The sequence below is a fragment of the Argiope bruennichi genome, chromosome 7, assembly GCF_947563725.1.
Source record: "Argiope bruennichi chromosome 7, qqArgBrue1.1, whole genome shotgun sequence".
Lineage (NCBI taxonomy): Eukaryota > Metazoa > Arthropoda > Arachnida > Araneae > Araneidae > Argiope > Argiope bruennichi.
In genome coordinates this window covers 49,975,914-49,990,529 of record NC_079157.1, presented here as the reverse complement: position 1 = coordinate 49,990,529, position 14,616 = coordinate 49,975,914, and the positions used below count along the sequence as shown (strand labels likewise).

General features: G+C 29.7%; 1 protein-coding gene across 1 annotated transcript in view; it reads right to left on the bottom strand.

Moving 5' to 3' along the window:
* The window catches only part of LOC129976760 (uncharacterized protein PF3D7_1120000-like), a 40,003-nt gene that overhangs the window by 22,187 nt on the left and 3,200 nt on the right, over nt 1–14,616 (bottom strand). The window contains exon 2 of the mRNA XM_056090497.1: nt 6,722–6,784. Within this exon, the coding sequence (XP_055946472.1) occupies nt 6,722–6,779 (58 nt within the window). The 5' untranslated portion in view covers nt 6,780–6,784. The remainder of the gene's footprint in view (nt 1–6,721; nt 6,785–14,616) is intronic.

The window sequence follows — 14,616 nt, the reverse complement described above, 5'->3', positions numbered from 1 at the left end:
ATGAATTTAGTATTTTTACTAAATCTATTGCTTGATTCTTGGCGTTTTTTGGAGATTCCCTGGCATATGGTTAAAAGTATCCAAAAATCGATTTTAGGTTATAGACTAAGCGGTTGAAAAAAAGATTTGACGCAAAACTGCAATTGTAGTTACAAAATCCCATACCAAATTTGATATATTTAAATCATGACTTTTTTTGGGTTATCGCATTTGCGTATTTTCGAAAGTACAGACAAATAGGTGGTCAACCCCTTGTTGAATATAGCTCAAGTTCTGATAGATGTCTAAACTATAGATGTTAAATCTATAATGTAGATGTTTTATTTAGCTAGCTCTCATTGTTTTTTGAACTTATCGTGTTATTTTCTGCCGGATGGATCTCTAAACAGAATTTACTCAAAATTTGATAGAAATCTTCAAATTTGGTGTATATACCAAATACCGTATATCAAAGTCCAACTAATAAGTATATGTAAATATTGTGCAAACAGTGTTTAGTATAAAAATGCATTCTTTTTGAAAAAAGAGTGGAAACGTTGGATCAAAGTAATGAATCATGATTAAAGAAACTAGACCAGTGGGATCTTAAATTATGGTTCAGGATTCATTAGTAGGTCGCGAGTTATTTATTTTTTTTGGGTGTGTCGTGACAAAATCTTGGATGTATGCGTATTTTTTTACAAAATTTGCAAAAGTAGGATGTGAGTATAAAATCCTCCTCTAGCCACACAATTAAATTTTTTTTTTTTTGTGAAATTATATTTCATAAAAAAATGTTCTTTTTCTTCACAAAAATTCCCTCTTTGGCTTATTAAACCGCTTTCGTAAAGAACATGAACGTCCTTAAAGAAATTCAACTCGCCGAAGATGAAGTGGGTCGTTATAGATTTAATTTCTAAAAAAAGGGATTGAAATGCTTAAAAGTTTAGAAATTTCTGAACTAAATCCAATTATTAATAATGCATAAAGCAGTCATATCAGTAAAAAAAATAATTTGTGAAAACGACAATCGACAGATAATTAATAATAGTTTATGTTGTGCCGACTTTCCGAAAGCCAACTCCGATCACTAACTTTTAATTTTGTCAATTTCTGCTTCTAGTAAATATTTTCTGACTCATTTCAATACCTATTTCATCTTTTATGTCAGTTTTTTTTTTGAAAATTACATTAGAAAGTAATTTCAAAATGGTTTTTTTTTGTATTAATTCGAAGTCATTCAAGGACGATGAAGTTTAGAAATTACTATAATTTTTAATTCAGGTTATTAAAATTCGAAAAAAAAATACATTCTTTAAAATATTTAATTTGTGTATATTTGTTTAAAATGTCATATTACCGCATTGTTCAACATTGGCTTGAAGTATTTAAAGTTGACTTAAGTATTTAATCCTTAATCTTGAAAACTAATACCTCGTATACTTAAAAAAAAAGAGCATTTAATTATTATGATAATTGTAATGAAACTAAACCAATATAGCAATTAAATTATTATTTTACTGTATCAACTGGAATATAATGTAACCAGCTAAATAAAGAATTCATGTTTCAATATATTAAATAATTATATTTTAATCCAGTTATTAACGATTTCAGTAATTCACTGTTAACAGATTATAATCCTGTTGTTTTACAATTAACAGGACTTAAATTTTGTACAAATTTATTTGTCAGGCAATTTTGCTAATATTTTTTTAATCCACTTGTCAGCGATCGCTTTCATCCCAGGGTCTTAAACGCTTCATCAGATGTTCGTTACAGGATATGTGTCTAATTTTGAATTCCGATTTGAGCTATCAGAAAGTTATAGGGAATGCCTATCATAAATCATATATACCTATCCTAAATCATATGTATCTATCATAAATCATATCAAATATAGGGATGACGAATATTTTCAGAGCGGTTATTACGTAACCAATATCAAAAAGTCACAAATACAAGTGATCAATACTTTTCAAAGAGGGGTGTGATTCAAATCCTTCATACGATCTTACTGATGATATTTCAATTACAGGTTTTGGATCTCGATAGAAAGTAACAATCGATACGATATGTCCAATGGAAGGTCTTGAAAGAAATCTGTGATTGGATTGAAAAGTGAACGGACCGGTTATTGGAATTATCCTATCGTATCATTGAATTGCATATCACTGAAATTTATCGCAGCGGTGATTTCACCGGAAAGTGCGAGGCTTCACTGGAAAGTGCCGATATTCGTATTTGATGAGGCACTATTCCATACAGATCATTTTTTATTGCTCGTGACATGATTGACTTTGATTACATGTACTCTGTTTACTGCTGGCGCCATCTATTGGTAGAATATAGGACTAAAGTAAACATTTTAAAGAAATGACATATATTTTTAACTCATCTTTTCCAGAAAATGGTTCACTCTAATAAATAAATTAAATAAATAGTTTTGAGAAAAAAAATAAAATTTAAGAAGTAAGCTGAAACAGATAAATTAATTCAATCACACGTTAATTAAATTAGTAAATTAAGTATTAATTACAATTAATAAATTTTATATTTAATATTAAGTAATAATTTTTAATTAATAATATGATTGAAATAACAGATATTTGGAACGCATATTTAAAAATAACAATAGCAATATTATTTGTTATTCAAAAAATCGTGGATTATGCATCTCTAATCAAATATCTGTAAACTACAGGCTCCGTCCAGGGTGTGCGTGACGTAATTGCCGCGCCGCTCATCATCCGGGTATGCTTCTAAAAAAGCTATTCTCTCTCCTTCTCTTCGAAAGTCTCTCGCGCACTGCCTTGATGAAGCTCGTAGTAAAAATCAAATGTTTAATTTCTTTAGTTAAAATGTAAATTAAATTATTTTTCTAAAACATCCCAATAATTGGAGTCACAACAAATACAAGCATCCCTAATTACGGCAAAGTTAACCATCCCTTTTTTGTTTGTCTCTGAATATATGGGCATGATAACATAAAATATAACAATCCAAATAAATGAATTTTGGTTTAGAATCATGACAATATCCAAATTCGTTGTTCATTTATATCAAAACTAGGATCAAATCGATTACCCAAAAGAATCCAAGAATAAACACTTGTATCTCTTCAGTTTACTATGAAGCTAAACGTAAAATATACCATATTCAATAAGCATGCAAGAAAGTCGAAGGAAAAACCTCCTACTGATTATATAAATATTTAGCGTATAGAACTTCTAGAATTTCCTTTTAGAACCATTAGTAAATCGGAATTTATTAAAAGAACATCAATTAAGTTATTCGAAAATTACCCCAGGTTCGAAACGAATTACTTCAACTGCCAGCATATGATCCTGATGTGCCCAGCTCTAGGAAAAGACCTAGGGCTGCAATTGACAATATTTATGTTAATTTTCAGTCTGTAAAAAGGCAGAGAATTTCTAACTCCATTGCCAATCTGGTGGATTAAAGTTTTTTCAAAATTATTTCTATTTCGGCCTTAGATAGCAACGATGAGCTACACGAGTAAAATTTTCTGAATTTTTTTCAAAAAGAACTAATCAAAATAGTTAATTAAATCGGACGCCATACTAAAAAGACACGAGCAACTTAAATCAATTAAAGTTTTTCTATTCCACCATAAATAAACAAAATTATTTATCTATTAATAATTATATCATAACAATCAATTTAATAATTATAAATTACAAAAAAATTTCATGACTTTAGAGCTTTAAGCGCTAGTCTAAATTAGCTTCAATTAATTTTAATCTTTCCCTAAACTTACTAATTATAATTGCTATTCCAAATTATGATGTGGAGTGCTCGTGACCACTTTGTCACACCGCGAAACTCCAAAACATCACGATGTTGACGTTGCCATTAATGAATCGATAAGTTATGCAATAAAATAGTCTAACTCTTTCGATCTGAATTTTTACAACATCAGTAATGAAAAGTATGAAGTCTTTTTCAGCTGAATACAAAACAACCGCTTTTTGGTTTTAGAATATTAGTTTAAAACATAAAGCAATACTCAGACAAGATATCTGCTGAAGAAGCTATTCATTCACATTTGTTTATCGCTGAAATACATCACATATCACGAAATCGCTAGAAATACGCTCTAGTAAGTCAGTTAATGATTCTTCAGCGAGATTAATCTCAACTTGTCTCTGGAATTCGCGCATCATACGATAATTGAATGTGCTGGCTGATGGGGTTTTAATGGCACAAAAGCCAGGTCTCATCATGACGTGCCATGTTAATTGAATGAGGTGGGTTTGGTCAACAGATTAGAAGCAGTAATCCATTTGCGCTAATTCTGGCAATATTTGATCCAAAATGGGAATAGTTTTACCAGAATTGCTGTTGCATCTATATATGTATTTATGACAGCTTGAAATACCACCGATAATACACTAAAAATTATTGTTCTTATTCTGGATTTATTTGGTTTCTCAGAATCAAGTGGAACTAATCTATACGAATACATTCTTAACGAGCTATAAACGAACAATGTTGTTCTCAGATTCAAGTGGAACTAATCTATACGTATATGTTCGTAAAGAGTTGCAAAGGAATGTTGTTGATCTAGCTGTCTGGAGTTAATTTTAATTATATACAATATTTCTGACTTTTTTCTTTTGTAAGTTGTACTTTAATATATTTTGAGTTTTTTATTACATCTAATTAATATTTTTTTAAATTATTAGATTATAATTAAAATCCGATTTATTTCATTCAAATCTATGGCATTTTTTAGATGCTTAACAAACTTTCAAAATATAGGACTCCGCCTAATAATCTCTGGCATCTTGTGACAATTGCATCATTAGTTTCAGAACTATTAAGTCATGTTAAGTGCAATTGATTCGTTTTTTTATTAATAAATTTATTAACTGTCTTATTGAAAATTCTTATTGTTTCTATTTGAATTCTGTGTGAAGTTTATAAATACGAGTGATTTGCATTTTAAAAATATAGATTGCTGTAATAAAAATTTATAATGTTATACATTTGATTCTACAATCTCTTAATGCATTCATTTATCCCCACTTAATTACCCTATTATTAACAACTTATTAAAAATGACATAAAAATGAAAATTTTATACCAGTTTTTATTTGCACATGTTTTCAAGGTGTCTTGATGGTCATTTACTAGCTTTAAAAACAAGTTATACACCCAAAAAAATAGTATTTGCAATACAACATAGTTACTTTGAGGAGTTATGTATCAGTCAGTTAAGAAAAGAACACACTTTATAAAGTTACAAAACAATACAAATTTACATAAGTATAACAGCTTAGCTGTACGAATATAACAACATGCTATCAATGCTCTTTGAATTCTTATGTTAAATATTCCAGAGATTCGTTGTAGTAGTTCTTACTTGACATTATCGATTTGGCATTTGGCATACGATTTCTAACATTCTTATTCATGCATCTAGGTAGCTGCGTCATAGTAAATTTGTATTTCATTAAACATCTTGCTGGCCATAATTGTATCGATCATGTTGTGTACGACTTTTTATTATTAAAAAGTATTAAATTATTAGAGCAAAATGCGAAGGCATTACGTAACAACTTTGTTACGATATCTTCACGTTATTATCCGGTATTCAAAATATCGAGTAGCATTGGGGGTATGTCATTTAATATCTTGATAGGTAATGCAATCGGGCTGTTGTGCTACCGTAAATTCATATTCAATCAAGCACCTGTCATGCTGCGTATGACTTCTTATATTCTTTTTCGTGAAATTGGGTCTTTATGCTATTGTAAATTTCTATGCTATTAAATGAGTATTTTATACTTTATTTGGCATGTTCTTTTCTTTTCTTTAATTCTTTGATAAACAGCCTCTTGTCGAGCTCTCGTCCTCTTTGCGCCTTCTTTTTCATCGCATGCTCTATAACATTTTTTAAAAATATACTCTACCCTTAAAAATTGCTCCCACTTTTTCGGAAAACTGAATACAAAATGACCAGATGGCATGGATATGCTTAAAAAGTTCAGTTTTTTAAAAACTTTTTTCTCCTGTTATAAAATTCTTTTGGGATTGGAAAAAAAATGTGTTAAAATTGTTTCAAGCTCCGAGGAATTCCATTCTGAAGAACGCTTTATCTTTTTGCTTTAATTAAAAATTCAAAGGTCGAGCAAAAAATATGATTAAATGTAGATATTTGTTGTGTATTTGATACATATCCTTGCTGTTACATTATTATTGCTGACTTTATTTCTAATCAAACAGTAAAATTTTCATAAGTAAATCATACAGCTAGCAAAGCTACTTCGCAATAAAAAAAAATTCTTTGCAAAATGGGGAAATAAAATGCCATTAACATGCCTAGATATTTATTTCTTTTAATCATTCAAATTCACTTATTAATAATAACTCTTGTCATGAGTAAACCTATGCCATTCTTAATTAAACGAGATTACATAATAATTAATAGAATTCGAGTACCGCAACCCGATAATGACGAATAAATCGTTTGCTATTATGGTGCAATTAATTTTCACAGAATAGATAATTGCTAGACAAAGGATTTTGTCTGATAAGGTCGCAAGCAACAAAGGGCGATAAAATCACTTAAAAAATGAGTAAAAATGAAGAATGTCGTGTTTATTTTATTTTGATGAAAAAATATCTCCATATTGTTTTAGTATGAAGTGAAGTGAATTAAATGAAAGTGAATTTAATATGAAATAAAAGTGAAGGTGGGGGGAAGAATACTCACCTTGTAAGAAATCTGCGGCGGCAAAGCCGAGAAAGCAAGCTAACAGCAGGAGTCTCATGCTTTCTAAAAAAAGAGATTATTCTTTAAGCAGTATAAAAGCAATTTATTATTAAGACAGAATTACAAATAAAAGATTTAAAAAAATGTATGGCCATTAATATACCTCGAATCAACTGGTCGCCAAAAGAATTAATATGATATATTAAAGAAAACTCTTCTATTAGTTTTTTATAAAGCAAAATGCAATCCATGATAATAGTAGTTAAATATTCGAATATTTTCAAAATAAATTTACTATTCGCAAACAGAAACTCATTATACTACAACTGAGCTGATATCTGCGAACAGCAGTGCATGCATATTTTGGTAAGAAAAATTCCTATTTAGAATATTGAATTAAATAGAACATATTCAAACAATGTCACTTATAAGTTATAATATCTCTTCTTAATAAAAGAAAAAACGTCCCTTTATTAAAAATTGTTCTTATGTTACAATAATTCCATAAAATTCGATAAAAGGAAGTGGATTTAGGAATAAATACATAGCATTATTATTTTTTGGGAGCCTCAACATTCATAAAGAAATTCAATATTTTTTTTATTTTAATTTTCTAAAACCTTTTTAAAACCAGTCTTATTAAGAAACCAGGGGAATTTCATTTGAAATATACTGTAATGTGTTCCTTGATTTCTTCTTAATATGGTAATTCAATAATCATTTGGGAAATTGTTCTTTTAGTAACCCTTCAGCACTGTTGGCGAGTTGTATACCTACTAAACGAATTTTAGGCGAATTGAAAATTAAAAGGAATCAACACATGATTATTGATTTAAAAATTTAATTATTATGTAAATATTACTTCTTTTTAATTATTTTAAATAAAAATAAGAATATTTTAGCGCTATTTTTGAAAAGAATTCTAAAATGTTTTTTTTTTCCCATTTGTAAATAAATAGTTTTGAATTATAATAAGAATCGTCTGCTTGCACATTTTGAAATTGTTTACCATTAATTCACAATTCTTAATTTTAATATAAAGTCTTCCATTTCATCGGAATTTTTAAGAATTCATAAAAATCGTCTGCTCGAACTTTTTGAAATTGTTTACCATTAATTCACAATTATTAATCTATATACTTATAATAAAGCTCAATGTGTGTGTGTGTGTGTGTGTGCTGGCGCTCTACAGGCCAGGCCATTTGACATACAGCTATCAAATTTGGTACATGTATACCTTAGAGGTCGGGAATGTGCACCTGGTGTCCCTTTTTTTGAAATTTGAATTAAAATTTTAATTATTAATTAAAAACTAACTTTTCCGCCAAAAAAATCTTCCATTTCCCCCACCGCCAAATGAGTAAGGCTTCAGTTTTTTTCTCCCAGCAGTAATGAGGCTAGAGTTAACATTTTTCGGAGGATTATTTCAAACGATTCTGTTTATTTTCTTAATGTTTTATGCATTTAAAATTAAACATTGTTAATTAATCCATGTTTCAGATTCATTCTGAAGTACTTTTGAATTAAAATAACACAGAATAAAGGAAATTAAAAATGTATAATCTGCATAGCGTTACCCCAAATGGCGTAGAAAAATTCCCGCATTTGAGTTACCTAACTGGCGAAGAAAATTCACGCATGCGCATTGTTCTGATTGTTGTCATGAGAACCACTATCAACGGATGATTTAAATTATTTTTAGGTTAGTTGCATGCTTTTGTAAGTAAATTATATTTATGTTAGTTATATATTTTTTGTATATGCTTATAGTTTTACGTACATCGTTTTTTCAGTAGTTTTTTTAAACCTGTTTTCAATGATTTAAATTATTTTTAGGTTAGTTGCCTGCTTTTGTAATTAAATTGTATTTATGTTAGTTGTATATTTTTTTGTATATGCTTATAGTTTTAAGTACATCGTTTTTTAAGTAGTTTTTTTTTAACCTGTTTTTGACCGATTATTTTAAACGATTCATTTTATTTAAACATTGTTAATTAATCGATCTGTTCATGATGAATCTGAGAAAATTTTGTTGACAAATTCTTGAGATATTACATAAATTAAGAAGTGCCATAAAGTGCCCATAAAGTTTAAACGCTCAGTGACTCTATTATCAGTAATCATATTATTAAAAAAATGCTTTGTTCCAGTAAAAATATTATTATATTAATTGCAGATTAATCATTTACACTTTAATTTAAAGCATAAATTCTACGAGGGGTAACAGAAAATTAGAGAGATACATATCACGTTATGACTGAAGGCCTTTATAATATTATGAGTGAATTATATGACTATCAAAATTTGAAGTTTTAAAATATTTTGCTGAAGAATCTATTAAAGTTGGAATTGCTTAAAATATTTAATGGTACGACCGGAGTTTAACCCCCTGGTTTGTGAAATTTTTAAAAATCGCCAACAACGGCCTCGCAAAATGTTCAAAAGCAAAGGAGCAGATGTTCAATTATAGTGCATAATAGATTGCCAGCTTTGGCGCGTTATCGCAACTTGGCGAAGAAGGGGGTTAAACTCCGGTTCAACCTATTTAATTATTAAAATTTAAACGAACATTAAGATTGGCGAACCGGCTGGTCGCCAAAGGCGGCTAGTTTTAATATAAAGTATTCTATTTCATCGACATTCTTATAACTTCTTCATTACGTTTTTGACTGATTTTACGGCTTCTTTGATGTTATTACATGTTATCGCTGAGAAATAGAAAAAGGTGAGTAAAACTTGAAAAAAAAATTATAATATCTAAAGCAAAAGAAGAGAGAACAGAGCATTTTACATAACAAAATTAAATGGCTAATATCGCGTCACAAAATCATGTTGGCTTCACGTTATTAGAGGTCTATTTGCGGATGAGTAAAAGGAGTCTACTGCTGCTTTTGGATCGTAGCTCTTAATGTCTTTAATTGCAACTTTGTAGATTTTATATAATCTGTAAAAATAAATCTGGTGGACAGCTTTTTAGATAATTCCTTTCCAGCTTTAGGAGCAAGTCCTATTTGAAAACAATAATAATTAGCCACCCTCATTTCCAGTCAACCTGCGTATTTAAACAAAAATTTGGATCAAATCCCTAAATGGAAAGACTGTCTGTCTGTTTGTCTGTTCGTGCGTATGTGAAGACGATAACTAAAGGAGGTAACAAGCTAGTTAATCCAATTATTATGAATTATAATTATTTTTATAATTTCGAATTAGTTTGTAACTGATCGAAATCAGTTATTTTATTCAATTGCATACCATCCCAGTGTAAAAGTAAGAATGAAAGAAAAGAGAGTTTACAAGCATAGATCGAGTCGCGATTATCCTATTCTTGACACGTTAAAAAAAGACAAAAATCTGCAGAAAGGTGCAATTACTTTAGCTGGAAAACAATTTAAGTGCAATAGAATTACCATATCAAGAATTTGGGAATATGTATCCGAAAATAATTGTCAAAATGAATCTTGTGCTAAAGCTAATTCTTGAAAAGATAAACAACAAACCTGTAGAAGTAAATGCAAAGATTCTGAAGAAAAACTTGAAACAGAGATATTCCTCTCAGATGAATAAACGTCATAAGATCAGTAGTTTATGCCACTAAAGTTATATTTTTAATTTAATCTAGTTTTCTGATAATAAATGTTGTGTTCTGTATTAGTTTTTCTCTTGCTACTATTACTATTGGACAAATTAAATGGATCATCTGCAACTATTATTATGAAATAGAGGGAGTCTTGTATTTTTATCCCAAAGATTAAACGCCATAAAATCCATAATATATCTGTCAAAACAAACGATTTAAAATAGATTGAAAGTTAAGTTAAAGTTATTTTAAAGAACTTAAGTAAAGTTATGGCCGGTTTCACTAAACATATTATGATCCTCAACGCCAAGAATAAACAAATTATTTATTAATAGGAGGAAATATGCAGTTCCTGATTCATGAGAAAATAATATCCTGTTTAGAATTATTTATGCGATCTTATATGAACAGCAAATGCTTGTGTTAACAATTACCGTCAAAATGTTGTAGCAAAAATAGTTAGGTTCATATAATTAATGGTTGGCTGGATTTTATTGGCGCAAGAGCCACGTTTGACTATATTGTGCCAAACTTTGGAGGGCTAATAGCATCATGGTATAAAACATATGGTGATTTAGTATAAAGGTATAGTTAAAAAACATTATGAATTCTAAATACATAATGAAATTACTAATTAAAACTCATAAAATATTTTTCTAAATCTGAATGGAACAAACTTAGAGAAAATGTAAACGCAAATTTAAAAATGTCAGATATAAAGTATGTCTTAAAAAATTCGTCTATCCATCCAATGCAAAATATGTGTTTGAATGGTGAGAAAAGATTTAAATGTCATCAATTATGTTGCCATGTAGGTAACCAGCGGGAGTGGTCTCTTCAAAACTTTCTCGTATATTTTCTAATAAGCGTGTCATGCCAGAGAATTCTTTACATGGCACTGGCGTACAATAATTACGAAATATTAACTTTTGGCTAGAATTTAACATTTTTGCTGAATTTATCGTGCCATCTTTGGCGAGGTATTTGGTGATTAATCCCTGGAATGTGGTTAATAGAATCCGAAACTCGAATTTATGTTTTAGATACTTTTTTCTCAACCGACTTAAAAAATACCGACTTTTTTGACTCAAAACTGAACTTGTAGTTACAAATTCCCATATCAAATTGGATACATTGAAGGCATTGAATTTTTCAATTATCGCGTTTATTTATTTCTCAAAGTACACACCGACAGACAGTCAACCCGTAGTTGGATTTGGAGCAAAATGTGACAAATGTCTACATTGTAGATGTTAAATCTGTGTACCGAATCTTATCTATCTAGCTCTCTTTGTTTTGTAATTATCGTGTTAACTTATATTCGAACAGCCAGACAGACGGACTTCCTCTGAACAGATTTTACTTAAAATTTGATAGAAATCTGCAAAGTTAGTGTAAAGACCATATACCGAATTTCAACCGTCTAGCTTAAAACCTTTTGAGTTATTTTTGTCACAAACAGAATTCGAATTTTTTGACGATCACTATATTTTTTCTATACTATATATACAAGAAAGTAAAAAGGTAACACTGCTACAAGGTTTTGTATTTCGTAAGAATAATGTGCCTTTTCATTTTCCTTTTATGACTGGTTTAAAGTGTATTTGAAGGACCGAGATCTAATTACTTCCGGCGAGTCTGCTAAATCCTCAGACATATTCCGATGCGTCCGTCCTCTTCCAGTGTGGTGAAAATGCTCATTTCGGCATCGGTATCATAACCCTGAGATTGCTATACGTTTTTTTTCTTCTGAAAGAAGAATAACTATAGATTGGGGTGCAGTATTGTTTGAAGGAAGTAATTTTGTTTGAGCCGAAATAATTAGCTTAATTCTGTTGGACATTTGGAAAAGATCCATACAGAAATTTATTTCGGATCCGAATTTTTATGGTGTCCTTGTGTTTTTCCAATTTCGCGCCATTATCTCAAGTAAACAAACCGATTTGAACCCGACCTTTTTTTTTTGCAAGTTTCGTGCTTTGTGGTTGGCAGCAATTACAGTGTAAATTTTTCTACTGTTTAAACTGCGAGTTCGCAAATTGTACAGACTAAGTCTATGGCAAAAGATACCGACGTGCTCTGATTGGTTTAAGCCTTGGCATCCTTTTGGCAATGTTTTGCACTCATAATAGTCTAGTTTTCGCTTATTTGGCTCAAACCTTGTACCTTTCATTAGTTTTATGGACGATACGAGTCAATATCAACACGGTCTAATTTTTATTAATATAATTGTTTTCTCTAAATCTTAGTAGTAATACTACTAATACTAATTATTAATAATAATAATAAATATTACTAATAATACTAGTAATACAAGTAACTAATGTTGTTTATGCACAGAAGTATAAAAACTATGTGAAAGTAATTACTAAACATATGATGCATCAATTAAATAATTCTTATTTTTCTATGATTTTCGTGCCTTTATTAGATAATTTATGCAGTCATTGAAACTTGTTGCTGAACGTTTGTTACTTTCCCATCAACTACATATGGGGAGATGATTACTTAATGCCCAAAACGTATAAATATGTAAGCTTTAACGGAATATGTAATTTCGTAGCTAATTTTTTTTAGTTATATTAAAATAATATTAAGAAAAAACAGATACAAAAATTATTTTTAATAAATTGTAATTTTTATATTTCCTGAATTTAGGTTTCAGAATTTGATCTTTTCCGCTGTATATGTGTTCCAGATTAATATTACATGTAAACCGTAAAAAATAGGGGGGGGGGTTAAATCCACAAATTTTATTTATTTTTGTAAAAATATATTTCGGTATGACCTCTTTTTGGCAAAACATTGCCAAAAGGATGCCAAGGCTTAAACCAATGAGAGCACGTCGGTATCCTTTGCCATAGACTTAGTCTGTACAATTTGCGAACTCGCGTTTAAACTCGCCTCGTCTAAGTATTTTTTAGACGGAATATGAGAAGTGGTTTAAGCTCTTTGGCCGAGGCGGAAGAGAAGTCAGCTGTGTGCAACTGGTTTGTTTCTTCACCATTTTAAGATGGTTTCTTTCAGTTCGTTTAAATGTTAGACAGAAAGGATGAATGGTTCGAATCTGTTGGCCAAGGTCTGGTAATGTTAATTTGAACTTTGATTTTAACATTAATCGTATTATTTTGATTGCTCCAGTAATGAGCACATTGCCTTTATACTTTATAAATCAATAAAAGTTAATTTAAGAAAACTGCTTTCAACTTTGTCTCCTCGATATAAAATTTCGCTGTCAACTTTCCTAAAATTTTTCTCAGAGGAATAACAAATTCTAAATGTTGATTTCATAGTTGAAGCGATTTGTGATGAAACTGTGGTTGGAATTTATCGAGGTGAAGTATTATACAATTTTGAAATTTTTCTGCTTTGGTGACAGTTTTTGTTTTCACAGAAAAGGTTTTTTTAAAACTTTTTCGTATCTGTCACAAGTTGAAAGCTGGTGAAGTGACAGCTCTTCATCGACTGGTGTAACAGATAGAGATGGCGGATTTGTCAGATTAACTGGATTAGATGCTATTAAAGTTAAAGTTAGTTAATTTGAAGACGATACCAAAAAATAAATCGGCTAAATCCTTCTCACCAGATATGAAATAGATACTCTTTTTTGGCAAATAAAATTAGAGAAATCGCTCCAATTATTGAAATTGGAGCGATTTTCTTTCAAAGTTTTACGTTATTTCTTAAAAATTGTAGGAAGTGAAAGCAGACGACCACTTATGGCACATCTAAAGGTCATGAGTTTGTATATGAAATAAAAATTGCCGAAATTATTGCAATGGTTGAGGCTGGGAGCAGTGAATCTGACTCCCAGAGATTGAACAGCGAAATAATCTTTTCCCCGAATTTCCTTGAGCATGGTAAATGGTGTGGGACAGATGACCAATGATGATGTATTCAGAGTCCATAAGCTTGATATAAAATAAAAATTGGCAAAATCGAACTTTTAAATGGAGATTAGGGACTGATTTTTTTGGTTTTATTAATTATATTAAATTCTATAAATATTTTAAATATTGTAAAATTAGGAAATATATAAATGTCTTAAGGATGAATAAATTGTTTACACTAATCATATTTTGGTTCTTGATCAATATGTTTTTATATGTGAAGTTATTTAAAAAGATGTAATAAATTAAAAATTCCACATATTTAATTATATGTTATATTAATATATGAATATTAAATTAAGCTTTTAAAATAAAAACTTTATTCTTTATCTGAGATAAGAGTTTAATTCCTTCGCATCAAAATTTCTTAGTAAGCCAGTATGCTACAAACTTTTCTTTCATTAAATCTGTTTTTGTTTCCACCGCTT